Raw genomic sequence first — 22,096 nt, 5'->3', positions numbered from 1 at the left:
GGTTTAGGGGTTTGATTGAATACCAGCTAAGCTTGAATTAACATGTCCCCCACATTCCAGGTAAACTTGAATTAGCATATCCCCCACATTCCAGGTAAGCTTGAATTAACATAGCACCCACATTCCAGGTAAGTTTGAATTAGCATATCCCCCACATTCCAGGTAAGCTTGAATTAGCATATCACCCACATTCCATCCGGATGTAACTTCGAATACACATTCAGTCTACATCCTTTCTGAATATTCAAAGCCTATAGGGCCTATATCACTTAATTGGTTTTCTAGAAAGTAGGCACACTTAGATACAGAATTAGATAAGTTTGAGTTCATGCACAGGCTATACTAGTAACTTTAGACTGGACATTTAGGAAAGATCTGAGCGATGAGGTAATATTTAAGCTGAGACCTGAATGGCAAGAAGGAGACAGGTGCTTAACGACCAGGGCAAAGACACTCTCGCCCGAGGGCACTGGACTAGACCGCAAAGGTCGTAGGGCAAGAAGGAAGAGGGAAGGCCAGTAGGTGGAGGTGTGGTGGGCGAGGAGGGCGGGGTGGGAGACGGGGCCTGGCGAGAAGAGGTGATGGTAAGTGCCGTGGGAGGCCAGCGGCGGGCTGGCGGCGGAGCGGGACCCAGCGGATTCCGAGAAAGCTAATTCTGACTCCCGCGTGGAGAATGAGTCCTGCTGGCCAGGCGGAAGCCTGGGGGCCAGTTAGGAGGCCTGGCGGGAGGCGAGAGGCGCTGGTGAGGACGGAGGTGGTGGTAGGAGGCGTGACAAGGTAGGTATGTTGGGGATGTGGTTTAGAAGTAAAATAAGCAATTCTTGCTCTTTCTGAAATGGAGACGCAGTTGAGGGGAGCAGAGAATCAAGGGTTTTGCTCTGGCCGTGGTACGTGTAGGATACACAAAGGGAAATGTCCAGTAGGCAAGTGACTGTCTAGTGAATTCGGAGTCAAGGCGAAAGGCGGGCAAGCTGCCGTTTCCACGGTCAAGGGCAGGCTGCGCACAGTGTGTGGGGTGGAAAGAGCAGCAGCAGCACAGCCTGCACCTGCAGTTGGAGAAGGCGTATAAACCCGAGGAGAACCGGACCTCAGCAAGCACAGGATGCTGTCTGGACGTTTATCCAGAGCCAAGCTTGGGAAGCTCTATTTTAAAAACTATCTTCAATCCCTTATCAACAGCCAGCACCGGCTTTTTATTCTGAAGTGATAGTTAAATTTAAGTTATCTTTTTATGGGGGAAGAAAAAGGTTTCAGATCAATGAACTTCCTTGGTAAGGTTCTTCTTGTGATGGGCAATGAAATTTAAGACGTTCTGTCAAGTTTGTCAAGTCTTCTGTGCTGGCTCTTTGCAGATGTGCAGAGTCAAGCTTGCCTGCTTCCCCGATAACTGCTGACATCTGTCTCTTCAAATACTCACATGATTTTTTGTGCCTTTTAAATGGCTTAGTTTTCTTTTTACATTTAAATCTTTAATCCATCTGGGATTTATTTTAGTGTAAAGTGGGAAATAAAAATCTAAAAGTATTTTATTTCAAATCTTAACCAGCTGTCTCCAAACACTTAAGGTATAAATCTAAGCATTTCTCATCCATCTGAAATGCCGTGTGCTTAATTCCCAAGTGGATCCCAAGATCTGCTTCTGGAATCTCTATTCTGGTTACACCAATCTTATCCATGATCCAGGTTATGTGTTTATATCAAAATCAAGTTGCACATACTTTAGCATAATAGCCCATGTTGGCAGGACCTGCACATTGATCAGGTTACAATGAAAAGCCATTTGCTGGTGTTCGATGCGGTTCTTCCATATGACAAGCCAGTTCCTGGAAAGAGTGAGCCAATGTTTCATTGAACAGTTGTATTTTAGCTACCTTCTTTGCTTCATAGTCTGTCAATATTTCCAAGCAAACATCCCTTAAAAAATGTTATTTATCCACAAGTAAATCTGTAAATTTAGAGCAATACAAATGAAACGTCCAGTTAGTAATTTTTGAAACTTGCCAAAATAGTGTTAAAGTTTATCAAGACAAAAAAAATGTGTGGAAAAATAACCAATTTTGTAAAAGAATTACAATGAAAAAGGATTTTCATTACCAGTTATAAAACATGAAGAGAATATGAAAATAATTTTATTTTGTGTGGTGGTTGAGATGTGCAGCATGGTGGGGTTAACCGCCTTCGAGCCTCTGTGAGAATTCATGTGTAAAGTGACTGCGCTGTATCTGAGTTCAAAAGTTTGCTGGCTAGCATTCAGTTTGCAAATATTAACACACAGACCAATTTATTCTAATAACACTGCATTTATCTAGTGTTCTAGGGGTCTTTCCCTTCCATTATTTTGTTTGACCTTTTTAACAGTTATCTCCAGAAGCTTCAGTTTCCTTATCTGTAAAATGAAGATAATAACTATCTCTTAGGAATGTTTGCAACTTGTATTATACGCCTGGTGCCTCCTGGTAAAATGTTCTTCTTGTTGTTACTGGATCAGGAAGATCACAGCGGTAGGTAGTGACAGATTTAGATATCAAGTCTTGATCTTTTGGCCCTGTGTTGCAGTATTCTTTTTATTATACTAGGGTGTAATAAGATAATATCTTCTACATTACGAGGTGCCCTGCATCTTCGATTTCCTTGAGAGGCTTACCCAAAAGGAAGCTTTAGAATTACTCTTATCAGAGATCTAATTGCCCAAATCAAGCAAGAGCCACCCCTTTGCTTATACCAAAATGCACATACAAACGAAATTTCTTATAGTTTGCATTGCTTTCTGGTCTCCAGATTTTGCATTAGAGTTTTCAGCAGAGAATCTGAGCGTGCCGTTGTGACGTTCTGTAGAAATGTGCTCTCACTGTCATTGTTAAAATACTTTTGAGTTCAGTTTTACAGCAGACCAAGCCCAAGTTCAGGGCCAGGCCCGTGAAGTGGGAACTGGAACAAGAGAATGAATCTCAACTGACACAGACGCTGACGGCCCACCCCTGTGACCCTGTGTTTTTCATAGAGTTTTGTCCAGGAGGAAGCTGAAGCCACAAAATATCAAATGGAGATGAAATTATTAAGTGAAACTGTTATAGCAGGTATTCTTCTAAATGTTTTTGGAATTTAACGTTATTGGGATTTTCTGCTTGTAAACGAAATGCAGGGTCATTGTAAAGGCAAATCAGACATTGCAGACATTTTTAGTAAACCTTGGAACCACATCATAAAATGCTTTGTCGAAAAGTACTTTTTTTTCTCACCAAATAATATTTTGTGGACATTATTCTAAGTCAGAACTTTGGTAACCTCACACTTTTTAGTAACTGCGCAAAATTCCATTCAAATTGTGGAACAAAGTTATTTAAATAAGTCCCTATTGACAGACAATGAGGTTATTTCTAATTTTTTATTATTACAAACAGTGTTGCAGCAAACACACATACACACACAATGGGGAATTTCTCAACACTGAGTATTTACAAGTTTTTTGCACTGAATTTTGTTCGGGCAAGTAGCAATTGAGGGGTATCTTAGAAATTTGAAAATAATAGGGATAGCTTAGAAATTTGAAAATAATTGTAGATCTTTTGTTTAGAATGTTTAGACACCCTTTCTATTAACTTTATCATTGGGCTTCTTTCCCAATAACTCCTAAAAAAAATCTATTTTCTACATACCTGTTATCTATTTTTTACAACAGGCCTCTTGTTTACTTCTTTACTTTTCCTAACACACTTTTATTGATTTCAGCAGTCCCTAGGTTTATATTTTTTATAATTTTTCTATGACCCTTTCCAGGCAATCTTTCTGTTGGACATATGACAATAGTTAATGAGCCTCAGTTAGTGATACCTAGTTTCTCCAGATGGTGATCCCAAAATCATATCTATATCATAAACATCTAAATTTGGACACAGTGTTCCTTCTTGCTTCCTTTCAGATTAACGAGGTATTAAATAAATGTGAACACTAAAAGGTTGCAATAATTGCTTAACTGGAATTTTCATTGGTTATTTCCATTAATTTTCAGTGCCCATAAAAAGTGTTCTTCCTGGGGTTGAATGGGACCTCACATATATATTTTTAATGTAATATTATTACAAAGTCAATAAAAAAAAATACATATGTAAAAAAAAAAAAGTGTTCTTCCTTTAATGGGAGAGGAGAATTGTAATAATAAATACTAATAGTAATGTCTAAGTCTTCACTCTTTGTTTGGCACCAGTTCTGAGAACTATGTACACATTGACTCAGTTTCCTCATCCTCTACCTTCTGTAAGATAGATATGACTGTTATCTCCTTTTTGTAGGTGAAGAGGCTGTGGCTGGAGGGCTTAATCAGCATATCTTGTTCAAGGTCAAATATCCAGTCAGGGTAGAGCCAGGAGGCAGTGTGACCTCCCCCTCTTGCCCGCTCTAGACTGTTTTTAAAGGATTCTGGTGAAAGGGGCAATGCTCCCCGAGCTGTGTGACTTCAGCTGTTACTTCTGGTGGTGGGATTTCCCACAGAATCTCTAGTGAACATCAGAAAGTATTCAATCCAGTTTTTTAATCTTTTAAAAACTACCTTTAAAATTTATAATAAAAGTAACATGCTTATTGTATAAAAATTCCTAAAATGTTAATATACGAAATAGAAAAGAAGTCTTCCCTCCACCCCACCTTTACACACGCCTATTCCCATTTCCAAGGGTAACTATTAAGTTTCAAGTTAATCACATTTTGAAAAAGTTTAGTATCTAGTTAAATAAAAACTTATTTTACAGGTATTAAAATTTTTTCATATCCTTCTTAAAGTGCAAAAATGTTATGATCTATTTAGGAACTGTATTATCTGATTACTTTTAGCACAGTTGCTGCTGGTAAAGAATGCTCATGAAAAACCAGAATACTTTGAAGAGAATGAGGTTGACTTATGCCAGTTCACAGTTCTGGGTGGAGTGTACCACTTGGACATTTTGGAGCTTCCCCCACAATATAAACCAGTGAAGGGCTGGATGATGGTGGAAGTAGGTTGATTTTTTTTTTTTTAATTGAGGTGAAATTCATATAACAAAAAATTAACAATTTCAAAGTGAACCGTTAATTCAGTGACACTGAGTACCTTCACTGTTTTTGCAAGCACCCCCTCTATTTAGTTCCAAAGCATTTTCATCGCCCCCAAACAAAGCAGCGTGCCCAGTAAGCAGCTGCTCCCTCTGCCCTTTCCTGTCCCACAGTCTCTACCCTCTTTCCGATTCTGTTCTGTACCTAGTCTGGGTATTTCCTACAAATGGAATCATATGGAAACATATGACCCATTGTGTCATGCCTGGCTGCTTTCACAGTGCTTTCGAGATTTATCCCCCTTGTAGCGTGTTTCAGTACTTCCTAATTCCTTTTGCAGAGTAATATTCCATTATATGTATATATGAAGTTTGTTTTTACATTCCATAATGTATAAACAAACATACAGATGGACATTTACAGTTCATCTCATGATGGACGTTGGGCTCGTTTCCACCTTTTGACTCTTGTGAATAACGCTGCGATGAATATTCTTGTACAAAATCTTGCTCTGTTTTCAATTTGCCTGCAAGGGAAATTTCTGGGTCCTATGGTGATTCTATATTTAACTTTTTGAGGAACTCTCAAATAGTAGATTGATTCTTGAATCAAAATTTATTAGTAAAATAGTCTCTCATACTTTTACTTTATCTCTAATGATTTAACATCTAAAAGCTTTACCTCCCTTAAACATCAAGAAAAAAATCTAATTTTAAACTGCCTTTAATTTATAGGTACTGGAAATATGAATCCCATACTAGAGGAATTTTAAAATTCAAAATAATATGAATTTTAAAACTAAACTTCTTATCTGTTAATTTTATTGTGAACCTATGGTGCTGTGTTTAGATATCTGCCAATTTTGGCCTTAATGATAGTTTAGATCAGAGGCCTGCAAGTTCCTTCTGTTAAGGGCTAAATAATAAATATTTTAACATTTGTGGACCATACTGGCTCTTCGACAACTCCTCAACTTGGCCGATATAGCACAGAAACAGCCGAACGTAAACGAATGGGCATGGCTGAGTGCCAGTTAAATGGCATTTACAAATACGGTAGTGGGAAGGATTGACCAGTGGTCATACTTTGCCAACCCTGGTCTAGGCCAGTAGTTTTCAAGATGTGGACCCTTGACCAGAAGCATCAGCCTCGTCTGGGAACTTGATAGAAATGCAGATCTGTGGGCCCCACCCAGTCCCACAGAATCAGAAACCCTGGAGCTGGAGGCCCATCAGTCCGTGTTCGAGCAAAGCAGCCCCTGGAGTTTGAGGAGCACTGGCCTGGGTCCGTGGTGTGCCAAGTGTGGTCCCTGGGCCAGCGGCATTAGACGTACCTGGGGGCTTGTTAGTAAGTCATCATTTTGGAACCCACCTCAGACATCTTGAATCAGTGTCTGTATTTTCAAGAGCTCCCCAGGTGATTCCAAAGCACCTTAACCTTTGAGAAGCGCTGACCCAGGTAGTGCCAGTGCTGCGGACGCACGGAGCTCGCTCTGAGGAGCGAGGCTATTGCTGACAGCAGCGTTAGGCCTTCTTTCAAGGGGTCGTTCTCATCCGCTGTTCTAATAGTGATGCAGGCACTAGTATCGACTGGATTTAATTCAACTTTACCTCATGGTGGCTAGCGTCCCAGTGTTCATCAAGTGTAACCGTTACGCTGCCACAGTTCTCTTCTTGTCTCGTTTTTAAATTCTCTAGTACAACTTGTACACGGATTGCCAGGCTCTTTCCTACTTCCCAATTCCACCCATTAAAGACCTCTGTACATTCTTACATTAGGGCAGTGTATTCGTTTCCTGGCTGCTAAACCACTACCACACAGTGAGTTGGTTTAACATAGGAATGTAGTTGGCTTATGGTTTCAGAAGCTAGGAGGCTTGCCTCCTCTAGGGCCGGTACCTTCTGGCTGACCGGCAGTCTTCAGGGTTCCGTGGCTCTTCTGTCACCTGGCAGTATGTGGGGAGGCATCGTCTCCTTTCTACTCCACTTCCATTGAATCCTGTCTTCTGGTCGCTTCTGGTGACTCGTCTTTCCACATCTAATTCTTTGCTTACGAGGACTTCAGCCATAGTGGGTCAAGGCCCCCCTACTCAGTTTGCACACACCTTATCTAGCAACATCTTCAAGGGTCCTGTTTACAGGTGGGTTCACACCCACAGGAGCAGGGGTGGCGCCTGAACATGCCTTTCGTGGGCCTGGAGGAGGTAACTGCTCTCCATCTACCTTGAGGAATCTATTTGAATACTTCAATTATCTTTAATACTATGGGGATTCCTGCAAGCAAACTATCCCTTTGGTCTAAGTTGACCTTCAAACCTTTTTATCCGTAGAAAGGTCCTACCTGGGATGGGGTTTTCAAGGAACCATCCAAAGTGCTGCTGTTCTTAAATTTTGTCCCATGGTCTACTACCACCACCCCATGCTCTCCCGTTTGAACCCAAAGTCTCCTCCTCCTCCTCTCCTTCAACCAGAGGCCTTCCTCCCCTTTTTCAAGCCTTTTCAATAATCTCCTACTCATTCTACAATTTTGCACCATCCAATTATCTCTCTATTTTCTAACATTTTTAGTCTCCCCCTCTTCCCTGGATCTTTCTCTGCTACATTCAGAGAGGCACAGATCTTCCTTATCCCAGAAAATTTGGTGCCTGCTTAATTTATTTTCACCTATTCATTTCTAAATGGGTCCAAACTGCAATGCTTATTAAAAATAGCTATATAGTTTATTGACTGTAACTTTTTTAACTGTAACCAGTCAGCTTCTAACTTGGTATTGTTTGGGTCATTTTTTAGATACCCAAAGGAGGATTACAGAAATATGTATATCCTCCAGAAACTACAGAAGACTTTGAAACAGAAAATGTTTTTCCACCTATAGAGGTCATGCTTCAGGTTCATGAGAATGTAATATTTTTTGAAGAGCCTATGGTTGCAAGGTGGGATTCTGAAGGTACAGCACCTTTTTAAATCGTGTAATTAACAGAGGTGTAATAACATAAATCCTTAAATTGAAAGAGAAAATGCAGTGTGAAAACTGAGTTTCCAATATTACACATTTCTGTGCAAATTCTGTGGTCTCCGTTTTGTTTTTCTTGATGGAAATGGATAGGGTTAGAGTTCAAAAAAGTGTTAAATTTTATAAGTATTGGTTACTAAAGTGTTTCTATCTGTCATAGTTTATGAACAATTATTTTATGGTTATAACATGTTAAAAAATAAGGAAATGAACTGCAATATTAAGATAGTTTAGCAAATCAATAAGCAAACCAATGAAAAGCCTATTTGTTGAAATAATCAACATTTGATTATCATAATGTTAATGATTTGTAAAGTGCAAATCTTAAGTTACAAACACATATTAGGGATGGGGAAGGAGAATGGGAAACCTGGGAGGGAGAAAAACTAGCCACCCTGTGCCTTTTTATAACCATGGGAGGGTTGCTTATTCAAAATGTTAACTAAATATTAATAGGATCAGAAGTATGAATGGAGTTATAAGCTGATGGCTTGCTAATCATTAACAAATACCAAGTATTGAGTAGGCTGGCTGAAATTTGGAAGATTTCAGTCTCGTGAATTAATGTATGAAGTTTTGAGACTTCTAGTTTTGTTTTTAACATTAATTATTTTACATCCATTCATTTTGTGAAGGAATTTACATACTTAGTTATAGGTTAGGAGTAGATAGGCTCACTGACGCACAGAGGTATTACTTAATCTACTTAATTAGTTTCTGGAACTTCTTTAGTTATTGAGAGTCTTCTACCCAGAAGAGTCAATGTTTTTTTAATTTAAACTTTTTTATAAGTGCCCCAATGCTCCACATTCTTGTATAAAGATTGCGACAAGATGTTATGTATGTTCCAGAAATAGTTTGTATTTTAAAAACAGTATATTCCTAACAATTCATCTAACTATCTTCCTTTTGTGTTGCATTAGAGGCTTGACTTCTCTTTAATGGTAATGCCCCTAAATATTTATCACATTAAAAATTATTCCCACTAAATTAGAATTAAGCACAGTAAGTTTTCTCACATGATTCAGGAAAATAGATATAACTTGTTTCAAACTTGACTTTATAATTACAGGAGGAAATGGTCAAATTTCCCTGTAATTTTTAAACTACAGGGAAATTTTGCTGTGGAATACTTGAAATTTTGAGGACTTATTTATGAATTTTAAAGGTGCAGTATTTAAATGTGTTAAATAAATAGGCAATACTTAAGTTTTACTTTTACAAATTAAAATAATTTAGCTAACTTATAAACAAAAAGAGGCATTATAAATAACTTAGGGGAAACGGACTTGGCCCAGTGGTTAGGGCATCCGTCTACCACATGGGAGGTCCAGGGTTCAAACCCCGGGCCTTCTTGACCCGTGTGGAGCTGGCCCATGCGCAGTGCTGATGCGCGCAAGGAGTGCCCTGCCACGCAGGGGTGTCCCCCGCGTAGGGGAGCCCCATGCACAAGGAGTGCGCCCCGTAAGGAGAGCCGCCCAGCGTGAAAGAAAGTGCAGCCTGCCCAGGAATGGCGCCGCCCACACTTCCCATGCCTCTGACGACAACAGAAGCGGACAAAGAAACAAGACGCAGCAAATAGACACAGAACAGACAACCCGGGGAAGGGGCGGGGGGCGGGAATTAAAAATAAATAAATCTTTAAAAATAAAATAAAATAAATAAATAACTTAGTTGCCAATAAATGCCTATAATATTGAATTTAAGCATAAGAACTAGTCAATGGAAACTTCCACACGAGAAGGCGAAAGAGAGCCGGCTAGAAGTAGAAACTGTATTACGGGAAGATAGGACGAGACCAATCTGGCCCTTTGCTCTATAAAAGTGTGGGGAACAGTTAGAGCTACATGAAATAGTGGCTTCCTCTGGAGCCTTCAGCATCATGGAAGAGGCAGAAAGGAAGAGCACCCTAGCTCAGTGTGGCGAGGCGCCGTACTAGACACAAGGGGCTAGAGCCGGGCAGGGGCGCCGGCGATCTGGGGTCAGGAAGGCGTCCCAGAGGCTGGACCCCTGAAGAGGGGCGTCCTGGGGAGTTGGACTGATGCCGTAGGCAGCGAGCACCTCCCATCAGTGCCTCCTGCTTGTTGAGATTCTGTAGAGCTCCACTGATATCCATTACAACGTGGGTGAGTCCCTCAACTTCTTTTCAAATAGGAAAACCAGAAAAGTCATTTTCTTCACTTCTTATAAAGGTAAACGCTGGAGAACCGATGGCATCCGCAATGTGTCTTACAACTCAGAGGAAAGACTCGTGACATTCAGCCTGGAAGCTTTCGGCCCTGTTACCTTGATTCAGGATTCTCATATTAACATGCCATATCTGTCTTGGGAACTGAGGCCACTGCAAGCGAACGAAGTCCTTTTGACTATGACCACGGTATTTACTGAGCTCCAAATACAAATCAAGGTGAATTCTTGTTATGGGATATCATATCAAAGAGAGTGTGTCAAAGCTAGCAATCCCTGTGGATTTATATTTTGGAAATATATCATTTATCAAAAACAGAAAATGTACCATTAGGATCAGTTTTTAAATGGCGTTTTAATTGAATAATTAGATTGGCAATAACATGTAAGAGGTGAGTCTCAAACTTGTACCCTAAAGTTACTAGGGATCGATCAATGAACAAGGCCACAAGCTCACTTGCAGGATGTATCTCAGAGGTTTTGGTTCATCCTAAAGTGGCTCCCTGCTCTTTATCATGTGGCACTTGAAATCCCACTCTGAGGTTGGCCTCTGTCCCGATGCAGCCTCTACCACTCATCAGTCAGAAGTTCCCTAGCCTGAAGTTTACAGACTGACAGTAAATTAGTCGTTGCCTAGGGTGCGGTGGCAATGGGGATTAACACTGAATGTTCTAAAGCTGATTGTATAGTGACGGCTGTACCACTTGGTAGAGTTCCTAGGGCCACCGAATTGTGCACTCGAAATGATTGAACTTTATGATATTTAAAACACACCTCAATAAAGTTAAGAAAAAGAGAGAGCCTAGAATTGCTTACGAGTATGGACGAGGACTAGAATATCATCAGACTTTACTTTTAATGCCAGATCAAGATAAGAACTCGGAATACCTTCACATTGCCACTTGGCCAAACTTTAAAACTGGATAATAACTTTACACCATTATATTAAATCTTAGACGAGTTTAAAAAAAAGTATGATCCTTAAAAGTTATCATCATGATTGCTATCAAATGGCTATTTTAGCGCAATATCAATTTATGCATTATTTTATCTTAATGTATAAAATTGGGGGAGACCTGAAAAATCCTCTTTAGTCCAGTTCTTTGATGGTTTCAGGAAGCTCAGAGAGGGTTAGGTAAACTGCTTAAGGAAACACAGGACTTTGAGGCAGAACTTCTAGATTAGGCCTAAAACATATCCACCATGCATTCTTTTAAATATAAAGTGATACATGATTTTAAAAAATCGTATAATGAACAAAAAGACTGGACCTGAAATGATACTGAAGTAATAATTTCTTTACCTTTGCTTATAAAAGCTTCTCTTTTTTTCTTTGGAAACTAGGAAAACCTGTGCACATTAGCATCAATCAAACTAAAAAACAAAGAGCATTTCTCTATTTTGCAAGGCAAATGGATGACTCCTATTACTTTCGCTACTGCTTTGAAAGAAGTTGGACTGAATATCTTCCCTACTAGCCTCTCTCATTTTTATGTTGTTGTAAACAATAAGGCAAGCACAAATCTCTCCAATATTAATGTAATGGTCATTTAGAATGTTAACAGGTATTAACTTTTAAATAAATCTTAAGGTACGTCATGGGTTTTAATGTTCTTATTCGGTTATATAAGGTTATAGGAAGAAAGGAAGGAACAAGTGGCAAGCCAGGGGCTGAATCGAGGATCTCCTCATGGTTAATGATCCTTCCCTAGAATTTCATATTGATTTCATATTGATGAATAGAGCCTCTCCACAGCTGATCCGTTTAGAGGGGAGGTAGTCTGATCAACTTGCCATTTTGTATATTTTCTTCCTTCTTCAGTGACTGACCCTGTAAGATTTCTTAAAAGGGTAAATGATACCGCACTTTCCCAAATATGATAGGTCATGCAAAATTAAACCTGCTCAAGCATGACAGAGCTACAGCCTCCACTCCAGTGTGTCCCGACAGCCTCCTGATCACATTCAGCCTCGCGGTGCTCAAGGCGTTAGTTAAGATCCTTCCATGGTATTCTGTGAGCTCCTTGGGGACAGGGGACTTTTCTTAATCAAAGTCAATTCTTATAGCATCTAGCATATATTCCTGGAACACAGTAGACGTTTAGTGAGCACCTGTGATATAAGAATTAAGGTGTTTCTAATCATGAAAGATGTGTTAGCCTCAAGAACCACTTTGGCTGTCTTATAAAAGGTTTTCTAAGCAAAATAAAAATGTAATAAGTTGAATTTTAAAATGTATTCATTTTAATTAACATGTGTCTGAATATACCAGAAAATGACAATATAGGTATACATTCATGTAACATTTGAAAATAATCATATAGATAAGGGCATATGAATAGGAAAAAAATCTGGTTGTAATACCTCAGATTGCCTGTTATTTTAAAACTGCTGAATGTAGTATACTGTTCATTTTCTTCTATTCAAGAAATATTTTTTAAAGCATCTATATACCAGGCTTTGTTTTAGAAGATTAGGATGCATCAATGTATACAACAAAGACACCTGCCTTTGAGGAGCTTTGTGGAGGCAGAAATAAACAATAAACATAAACGAACTAAATAACCCAGTATGTTAAAAGGTAGTAAGTGTTCTGGAAAAAAAGGAAAGGTAGAACAGAAATAGTGGATGGGACACCTTACAATATTATCTAGGGTGCTGTGGGTCTCAGTGAGAAGGGAGGAACTGAGCAGAACTTGAAGGTCGGGATTGAGCCAAGTGGATATGGAGGAGAACAGCCTCCGGTAGAGAGAACAGCTGGAGCTGAAGCCCTGAGGACATAGCCTGGTGCACGTGAGGCTGGAGGACAGGAGGGAGGGCAGGCTGCCTAGAACTGAGACGGTAATGGGGGTGTGTGAGTAGGGGCCTCCCACACAACGTGGTTCCACCGCAGAAGGGAAGGGACGGTGGGGAGACCTGTTAGGAGTCTCTGAAATTCTCTTTGTTTTCCTACTGACAGGTTCCTATGGTAGAGATGAAAGCTTACCGACAAATGGCCCTGCTAAGTTGTTCTTTTGCATTTAGTTGGAGCAAATGGAATGTGCACTGTGATTCTAACAAAGTCATTTTTAAGGTATGGTCAAAGGAAAGCTGTACCAGAAAATGTATACTGGCAAGGGTGACTTTCTTTATAGCAGTTGGAGGGGAGAGATAGAACTCAACTCCGAGGAAAGAAAGGTCAACAAGCTCTTTCCATTTTTAAATAATAACCATTCCAACGAATGGGAGATTGTATCTCATTGTGGTTTTGATTTGCAATTGCCTAATGGCTAATAATGTTGAGAAAAATCTTTTCATGTGCTTATTGACCATTTGTATATCTTCTCTGGAGAAATGTCTATTCAAGTCCTTTGCTTATTTTTTAATTGGTTGGTTGTTTTTTTTTTGCTGTTTTGTTATAGGAGCTCTTTATATCATTTAGGTATTAAACCCTTATCAGATACATGGATTCCAAATATTTTTTCCCATTCTGGGGGTTGTCTTTTTCACTTTTTGATAATGTCCTTTGATGCACAAAAGTTTCTAATTTTGCTGAAGTCTAATTTATGTGTTTTGCCTTTTTTTTTGCTCGTGCTTTTTGTGTAAAGTCTAAGAATTCAATGCCTAATACAATGTCCTGAAGATATTATTTCCCTATATTTTCTTCAAAGTCCATTAGAGTTTTAGTTCATTGATCAATTCTGAGTTAATGTTGTGTGTGGTATGAGGTAGTCCACTTTGATTCTTTGCATGTGGATATCCAGTTTTCCCAGCACCAGCTGAAGAGACTGTTCTTTCCATAAGGAATGGATTTGACTCCCTTGTCAAAAATCAATTGGCCATAGATGTGTGGTTTTATTTCTGTACTCTTGATTCTATTCTACTAGTCTAAAGGTCTATCCTTCTGCCAGTACCTACTGTTTTCATTACTATAGCTTTGTAACGAGTTTTCAAATGGGAAATGTGACTTTATCTGACTTTGGTATAGGGTGATGTTGACCTAAAAGAATGAATTAGGAAATGTTCCCTCCTAAAATTTTGGAAGAATTTGAGGAGGATTTGAGTTAATTCTTCTTTGAATGCTTGGTAAAATTCACCAGTGAAGCAATCTGGTCCTGGACTTGGTTGATTTTTTATTTGTTACAATTTTTTCTTGAGTCAAAGTAGGTAATTTGTGTGTTTTTAGGAATTTCCCAGTTCATCTAGGTTGCCTCTTTGCGTTTCATAATATCCTCTTACATTCCTTTTCTTCCCCCTGTAAGATCAGTAGTAATATCCCGCTTTTCATTTCTGATTTTTATTTGCAGACTTTCTCTTTTTTTGGTCAGTCTAACTAATGGTTTGTTGATGTTATTGATCTTTTCAGAGAATGAACTTTTGGTTTCATTGGTTCTATTGTTTTTCTATCCTCTACTTCATTTATCTCTGCTCCAATCTTTGTTATGCACTTCTGTCGCTCATTTTAGGTTTGTTTTTCCCATCTTCTTCTAGTTTATGGGATTTGAGATCTTTTTTAATGTGTAAACATTTAGAGCTACAAATTTCCCTCTGAACACTGCCTTTGCTGTATCCCTAAAATATTGGTATATTGTATTTCCTTTTCCATGAGTCTCAAGATATTTCCTAATTTCCCCATGTGATTTCTTCTTTGATGCATTGGTTGCTTAAGTATGTGCTGTTTAATTTCCACATATTTGTGGATTTTTGTCATTGTTTCTAGCTTCATTCCATTGTCTTTGGAAAAGATACTTTGTATTATTTCGATCTTTACAAATTTTAAATTTGACTTGTTTTGTGACCTCACATAAGAGCTATACTAGAGAATGATCCATTTGCACTCGAGAAGAATGTGTATTCTGCTCTTGCTTGATGAAGTTTTCTATGTGTGTCTGTTAGGTGTAGTTGATTTATAGCAACATTCAAATCTCTTATTTCCTCATTGTTTTTCTGTCTAGAAGCTCTACCCATTTAGTGGTGTATTGAAATATCCTTCAACTAATATTGAACAATCTATTTTCTCCTTCAAATCAATTAATGTGCTTCATTTATTTTCTTGTTAGATTCATGTATGTTTATAATTTACATTTTCTTAATGAATTGACCCCTTTATCAATATATAGTACTCTTCTTTGTCCCTTTTAAAAGTCCATTTTGTCCAATATTAGTTTGACCACACCTGCTTGCTCTCTTGATTGATATTTGCAAGGAATATTTTTCTCTCTCCTTTCATTTCCAGCCTACTGTGACTTTCAATTGAAGGTAAATCTCTTGTAAACTGTCTAGATGTGTTGTGCTTTTTATCCATTCTGCTAAACTGTGCCTTTTGACTGGAGAGCTGAATGCACTAAGATGTAAAATAACCACGGATAGTACAGGATTTTCTTCTACCATTTTACTGTTTGTTTTTGGAATTCTTACACCTTTTTGTCCCTCACTCAATTCTTCTATTACTGCCTACTTTTTAAAATTTAATTGTTCTTTTGTAGTAAACCCTTCAGAATCCTTTCTCATTTTCTTCTGTGTATATTTTTTCTGATATTTTCCTCATGGTTACCATTGGGACATAAATTTAACCTCCTAAGTTTCTTTTTTGTTTTAGTTTTTTTTTTTTTTTTTAATGAGAGAATTTGTGGGTTTACAGAAAAATCATGTAGAAAGTACAAAGATCCCACTAACAACTCCCCCACACATACACACACAGTTTCCCTATCAACACTTTGCATCACTGCGCTATTTTTGTTACAGTTGATGAAACAATATTGCTATGATTACAATTTTAAAATACAGTTCACTATTTGTGTTATACAGTTCTGTGGTTTCTTAAAAGTTTTATTCTCGTACCATATAAACAAACTAAAATTCCTCATTTTAATCACTGAGCAATGGTGCTATGAACATTGTGTGCAAATATCTGTTTGAGTCTCTGCTTTCAGTTCTTTTGGGTATATACCTAGAAGTGGGATAGCTGACTCATATGGTAATTCTGTGCTTAACTTTCTGAGGAAATGGGAAACTTCATCAGAAGCAACACCATTTTACATGGCCACAAACAATGCACGAGCGCTTCAAATTCTCCACATCCTCTCCAACTCTTGTTATTTTCTGCTTTTTAACTAGTGGCCACTCTAGTGGGTGTGCATGTTATTTTATTGTGGTTTTGAATTGCATTTTCTTAATTGGCTGGTGATGTTGAGCATCTTTTCATGTGCTTATTGGCCATTTGTATATCTGTGGAGAAATGTCTATTCATGTCTGTGCCTATTTTTTAGATTGGGCTTTTTGTTACTGAGTTGTAAGAATTTTTACATATTCTAGATATTAATATTAAACCCTTATTGGATATGGGGGTTTCCAAATTTTTTCTCCCTTTCTGTAGATTGTCTTTTTGCTTTCATTAAGTCCTTTAATGCATAAAATTTTTAAATTTTGATGAAGTCCCATTTCTCTATTTTTTTTTCTTTTTATTGCTCATGCTTTTGGTGGAAAGTCTAGGAAACCACTGCCTAACACAAAGTCCTAAATATGAGTCCTTATTGTTTTCTTTTAGGGGCTTTATAGATTTGGTTCTTATATTTAGGATCTAGGTCCATTTTGATTTAATTTTTGTATATGGTGTAGGTTAGGGATCCACTTTGATTCTTTTACATGTAGGTATCCAGTTTTGACAGCACCCATTTGTTGAAGAGACTCTTCTCTCTGCATTAAGTGAACTTGGTACCCTTGTCAAAAATCAGTTGGCCATAGATGTGTGCACTTATTTCTGTGCTTTCAATTCTATTCCATGGCTATATATGTCTGGCCTTCTTCCAGCACCATGCTGTTTTGATTACTGTACCTTTGTGAGAAGTTTAACATTGGGAGGTTTGAGTCCTCCAACTTTGTTCTTTTTTCAAGATGTTTTGGCTGTTTGGGAACACTTACTCTTCCATATAAATTTGATTATTGGTTTTTCCATTTCTGCAAAGAAGGCTTATGGAATTTTGATTGGGATTGCATTGAATCTACCAATGATTCTGGTAGAATTGACATCTTAACAATATTTAGTCCTCTAATCCATGAACATAGAATGTCCTTCCATGTATTTAGGTCATCTTTGACTTCTTTCAACAATGTTTTATAGATTTCCATGCATAAGTCCTTTACCTACTTGTTTAAATGTATTCTTAGATATTTGATTCTTTCAGTTGCTTTTGTAAATGTGTTGCCAGATATTCTCTAGGTTCTTGGCTATGTTACCAAAAAGACTATTAAGTACACACCAGTTCAGTTAGGCCAGTAGTTTATTAAGGTACTCAGAGAAGAAAACTGGGGGGAAAAAATGATTATGGGTGCCTGGCATACAGGCAGAGAGAAAAAAATGGCTAGGAAGGGCTAAAAGGGCTGATGTACAGACTACAAGTCCCATTACAGATTACAAGTCCTCACTACAGACTACAAGTCCCAGGGCTACTTGCATGGTGGTCCAGGCAGGGAGAGAAAGGTCCTAACAGGCTGACTTAGCTTCCGTGCTTGCTTTTAAATCATTAATTATTCCGCCCCTTTGTTAACGTCTGGGAAGGAATTCCACTTGTTTGCTGTTTTGATTGGCCACCCCACCTGTCAATTGCCTGGGGGCGGGTCAGTGACAAGGCCCCTTGATCCTGGATGACACCCCGTTCCGAATGGGGGTCCTCGCAGAGGTCTTCCGGCGGCCATCTTGTGGGGTCTCCATGGCCACGTGTTTCACGGCCGTGTTTTTCTGCCAGCTCCCAGGTTCATCTCTTTATTCCCTAATCTGGCCTGCCTCAAATGGGTTTTTCCCCTTGATTTCTTTATATTGTTCATTACTACTGTATAGAAAATGCATGTTGATCCTGTACCTACCAGTTCGCTGAATTTATTTGCTCTAGTTCCTTTCTTGTGAATTTTTCAGGATATTCTACATATAGTGACAGTGGGCATCCTTGTCTTTTTCCTGATATCAGGGGGGAAAGCTTTCAGTCTTCCGCGACTGAGTATGATTTTAACTATGGATTTTTCATATATGCTTTTTATGTTAAGTTTCCTTCTGTTCCTAGTTTGAGTGTTTTTTATCAAGAAGGATGGTAGATATTGTCAAATGCCACTCCTCCAGTAATTACAATGAACATGTGTTTTTTCCCCCCTTTGTTCTACTAATGTATATTACATTAGCTGATTTCCTTATGCTGAAAACTATACTTAGATACCTGGAATAAATCCCCCTTGATCATGGTATATAATTCTTTTAATCTGCTGTTGCTAGGATTTTGAGGATTTTTTGCATCTGTATTAATAAGGTATATTGATCCGTAATTTTCTTTTCTCATGGTATCTTTATTTGTCTTTGGTATCAGTGGGATGTTGGCTTCATGGAATGAAATAGAAAGTGTTCCTTTTTCTTTAAATCTTGGAAGAGACTGATTCAATTTCTGTGCTTGTTATTGTATGTTGAGATCTTCTGTTTCTTCTTGAGTTATGCAAGTAGTTTGTGTGTTTCTAGGAATTTGTCCATTTCATCTAGGTGCTCTAATTTGTTGCATGTAATTATTCGTAGTATCCTTGTATTTCTGTGGGGTTGGTAATAAATATCCCTGCCCCGTTTTATTTCAGATTTTAGTTATTTACATCCTATCTCTTTTTTGTCTGCCTAGCTAAAAGCTTGTTGATTTTGTTGATTTTTTTAAAAAACTAACTTTTGGTTTTGTTTGATTATCTCTATTGTTTTTATTTTTTTAAGATTTATTTATCCGCACCCCACCCCCCGCCCCACTGCACGCGCTCACTGTCTGCTGTGTCCATTTGCTACGCATTCTTTTGTGTCTGCTTGTCTTCTCTTTTCGTCTTCTCTTTAGGAGGCACCGGGAACCTATCCTGGAACCCTATCCCGGGACTTTCCCATGTAGGAGAAAGACATTCAACCGCTGGAGCCACCTCAGCTACCTGGTTTGTTGTGTCTCTGTCTTTCCTGTATTTTATGTTGTTGTTGTTGTATCACTTTGCTGCACCAGCTCTCCGCCCTGCACAGGCCAGATCACTTTTACCAGGAGTCCCCAGGAACCAAACCGGGGGCCCTCCATATGGGAGATGGAAGCACAATTGCTTGAGCCACATTCGCTTCCCTCCCTATTGATTTTTATTCTCTATTTCATTTTTCTCTGCTCCCATCTTTATTTCCTTTCTGCTTACTTTGGGTTTAGTTTGCTCTTATCATAGTCCCTTCAGCTGTGAAGTTAGATCTCTGATTTGAGATCTCTCTTGATCCAAATTTTGGAGTGTGTTTTTATATTTTATTTCATTTATCTTGTGAAAAGATAACATAGGAACATGGGGTAAAGTATAGAAGGTACAAGCATAAGCAGTGAAAATTGTTTCCTTTCTAACCCCACTGTTCCCAACACACACTCTCCTTGAAGCAGCTATTTTTATTACTTGCTTGTACTTCTTTCCAGAGATAGTCTATGCATATACAAGCATATATGTATGCATTCTAGTGTAGCATATTAAACTTACTGCCCTGTACTTTTTTAAACTTTTAATTTGGAAATCTTTTCAAACTTACAGGGCAGTTACAAACATAATACAAACCACATTCCCTTATCTTCCCAGATATCCCAAACCACCAATTTTAACATTTTGCTCTATTTACCATATCATTCTGTCTGTGTACCTATAATCTGTCAATCTCTCCATCTATTTACGAATAACTGCCCAGTTTCTGAACACCTGAATATAAATTGTATACATCATGCTCCATGAAAATGTAATATTGCCATATACAGTTCCTAAGAACAAGGATATTTATTCACTTATGTAACTACCTTAATTGCAGTTATCAAGTTCAAGAAATTTAACATTTGTCTATAGCTTACAGACTATATTGTAATTTTTTATATAGCCCTCAAATGTCTTTTTGGCCTTTTCTGTTCCATTATTAGATCCTGCCCAAGATCACATATTTAATTTAACATCATCTCTTGCTCATTCTTTTTTAAAATTGTACGAACATATACAACATAAGCTTCCCCATCTCTACCACTCCCAAGCATACCATTCAGTAGGCTTACTCATAATTACACTGTTGCTAAAACCTTCCAATCTTCCCAGAAACCCTAACTCATTATGCATTAACTCCCCATTGCTCCTATGCTCCGAGTACTCTGTCTGCCTCTATGAGCTTGCATTTTCCCCAATATTTTCTATAGTTACCACAGGGCTTAAATTTTTATTAAAGATTTATTTAGCACATTAAATATGTCATCCTACTGCAGTCTTGTCTCCATGGTTTCTGATGAAATGTCAGCACATAATCTTATTGGGGCTCCCTTGTGCCACATGCTTCTCTTTTGCAAGTTTCAGAATTTGCTTTTTTTCTCTTTTCTTTGTCCATGGCTGAGCTTTATTATTGTCCTGAAGGTGAAGGAATTTGCTCTTTATCTTTGGCATTTGAAAGCTTGACTGTAATAACGTGGCACAGTGAGGGTCTATTTGGGTTTATTCTGTTTGGAGTTAATTGACCATCTTGGAGGTGAATTTTCATATCTTTAATTAATTTGGGGAAGTATCTAGCCATTATTTCTTTGACAATTCCCTCTCTGCCTCTCCTTCTGGGATTCCCACAAAGGATATATTGGTATGCTTGATTATGACCCACAGGTTCCTCCAGCTCTGTTCACTTTCCTCTTTTGCTACTCAGACTGGCTGATTTCAATTGTCTTATCTTCAAGATCTCTAATTCTTTCTTCTACCAGCTCCAATCTGCTATTGAACCCCTCTTGGGAATTTTCAGTTTCTGTTCCTGTGGTCTTCAGGTCTGTTTGGTACCTTTTCATAATTTTCATCTGTCTATTGATACTCTTTTCATTAATCTATTGTTTTCCTGATTCTTTTAGTTCTTTGAGCATTTTTAGGACATTTCAAGTGTCTGGGCTTCTTCACTGATGGTTTCTAATGCTTTTTTATTCTGTTCCTTTTCATAGACCATTATTTCCTGTGTGTTTTGTAATCTTTTGTTTCAACCTGGATATTTTGTTGTCTCTGGAATTTAGACACTGGGACATCTCTTCCTTATGCTTGTATCCCTCTATTGTTATGACAGAGATTTCTGTCAATGCTAGGAACATATAAAAAAAAAAAAACAAAAAAAAGAGAACACCTTTCCCAATCTTTCTACATTGGCCTGTATGAGTATTCTCCTTCAGAACTTCTCCATACAATGAATTTATAGAATCACTGAGCAAAAGCATAGGGATTCTCTGGTCTTTTCTGTACATGTGTCTTGTGCTGAGCATACAGTCCTTTGAGTCCTCTGTTTATAGAGACCCAACTATTCCTTTTGCCCCCAGGAAACTCTGCTCCTCATGGTTCTGGGTACTTCACCGTATGTCCCACAGCCAGCAATCTATTGCCCAGTCAGCTGCAAGTTCACTGTTCTCCTACAGTGCAGGGCATGTACTGGAATGGGTTAGCCCATAATTAGTGGCCTGGTTCAGTTGCACAGGCTGCCACCAGACTTGCACACATACATGTGTACCCTGTGTGTGTGCAAGGGTAACTCTGCTGTCTCCAGCACTGGGACCAGGGACCCACCCTCAGAGTGTGGGCCAGCTCTGTGACAAGCTGGTGAGAGGATCAGGGAGGAGCTAGCAAGGTAACACGAGGTTTTTTTTTAATTTGGCCTTTGTCCAGTTGCTGCAAACTTCAGCTGTTTTCTGAAGCTGGATAAAGATGTTTCTGCCAATTCTTTTTGGTTGTTCAAAGCTTCTATGGAGGGGCAGAGCCTTGGACAATCTCCCTCTGCCATCTTGACCAGGTCAGGGCCCAGCAACCTTTTTAAGTGGGATGGAGGAAAAGCACTGGAAGGTAATGTGGGCGGTTGATCACTGGAATGGGTGAG

At 38.6% G+C, this 22,096-nt stretch overlaps 1 protein-coding gene across 3 annotated transcripts in view; it reads left to right on the top strand.

Moving 5' to 3' along the window:
• The window catches only part of DNAI7 (dynein axonemal intermediate chain 7), a 77,611-nt gene that overhangs the window by 46,111 nt on the left and 9,404 nt on the right, over nucleotides 1-22,096 (top strand). For all 3 annotated transcript variants that reach the window (XM_023585046.3, XM_004479932.5, XM_004479931.5), the window contains 6 exons: nucleotides 3,002-3,077; nucleotides 4,828-4,988; nucleotides 7,815-7,971; nucleotides 10,230-10,444; nucleotides 11,569-11,736; nucleotides 13,184-13,297. In XM_023585046.3, the coding sequence (XP_023440814.1) occupies nucleotides 3,002-3,077; nucleotides 4,828-4,988; nucleotides 7,815-7,971; nucleotides 10,230-10,444; nucleotides 11,569-11,736; nucleotides 13,184-13,297 (891 nt within the window). The remainder of the gene's footprint in view (nucleotides 1-3,001; nucleotides 3,078-4,827; nucleotides 4,989-7,814; nucleotides 7,972-10,229; nucleotides 10,445-11,568; nucleotides 11,737-13,183; nucleotides 13,298-22,096) is intronic.

Source organism: Dasypus novemcinctus, chromosome 20 (assembly GCF_030445035.2).
Source record: "Dasypus novemcinctus isolate mDasNov1 chromosome 20, mDasNov1.1.hap2, whole genome shotgun sequence".
Classification (NCBI taxonomy): domain Eukaryota; kingdom Metazoa; phylum Chordata; class Mammalia; order Cingulata; family Dasypodidae; genus Dasypus; species Dasypus novemcinctus.
This window is presented reverse-complemented; position numbering and strand designations above follow the sequence as displayed.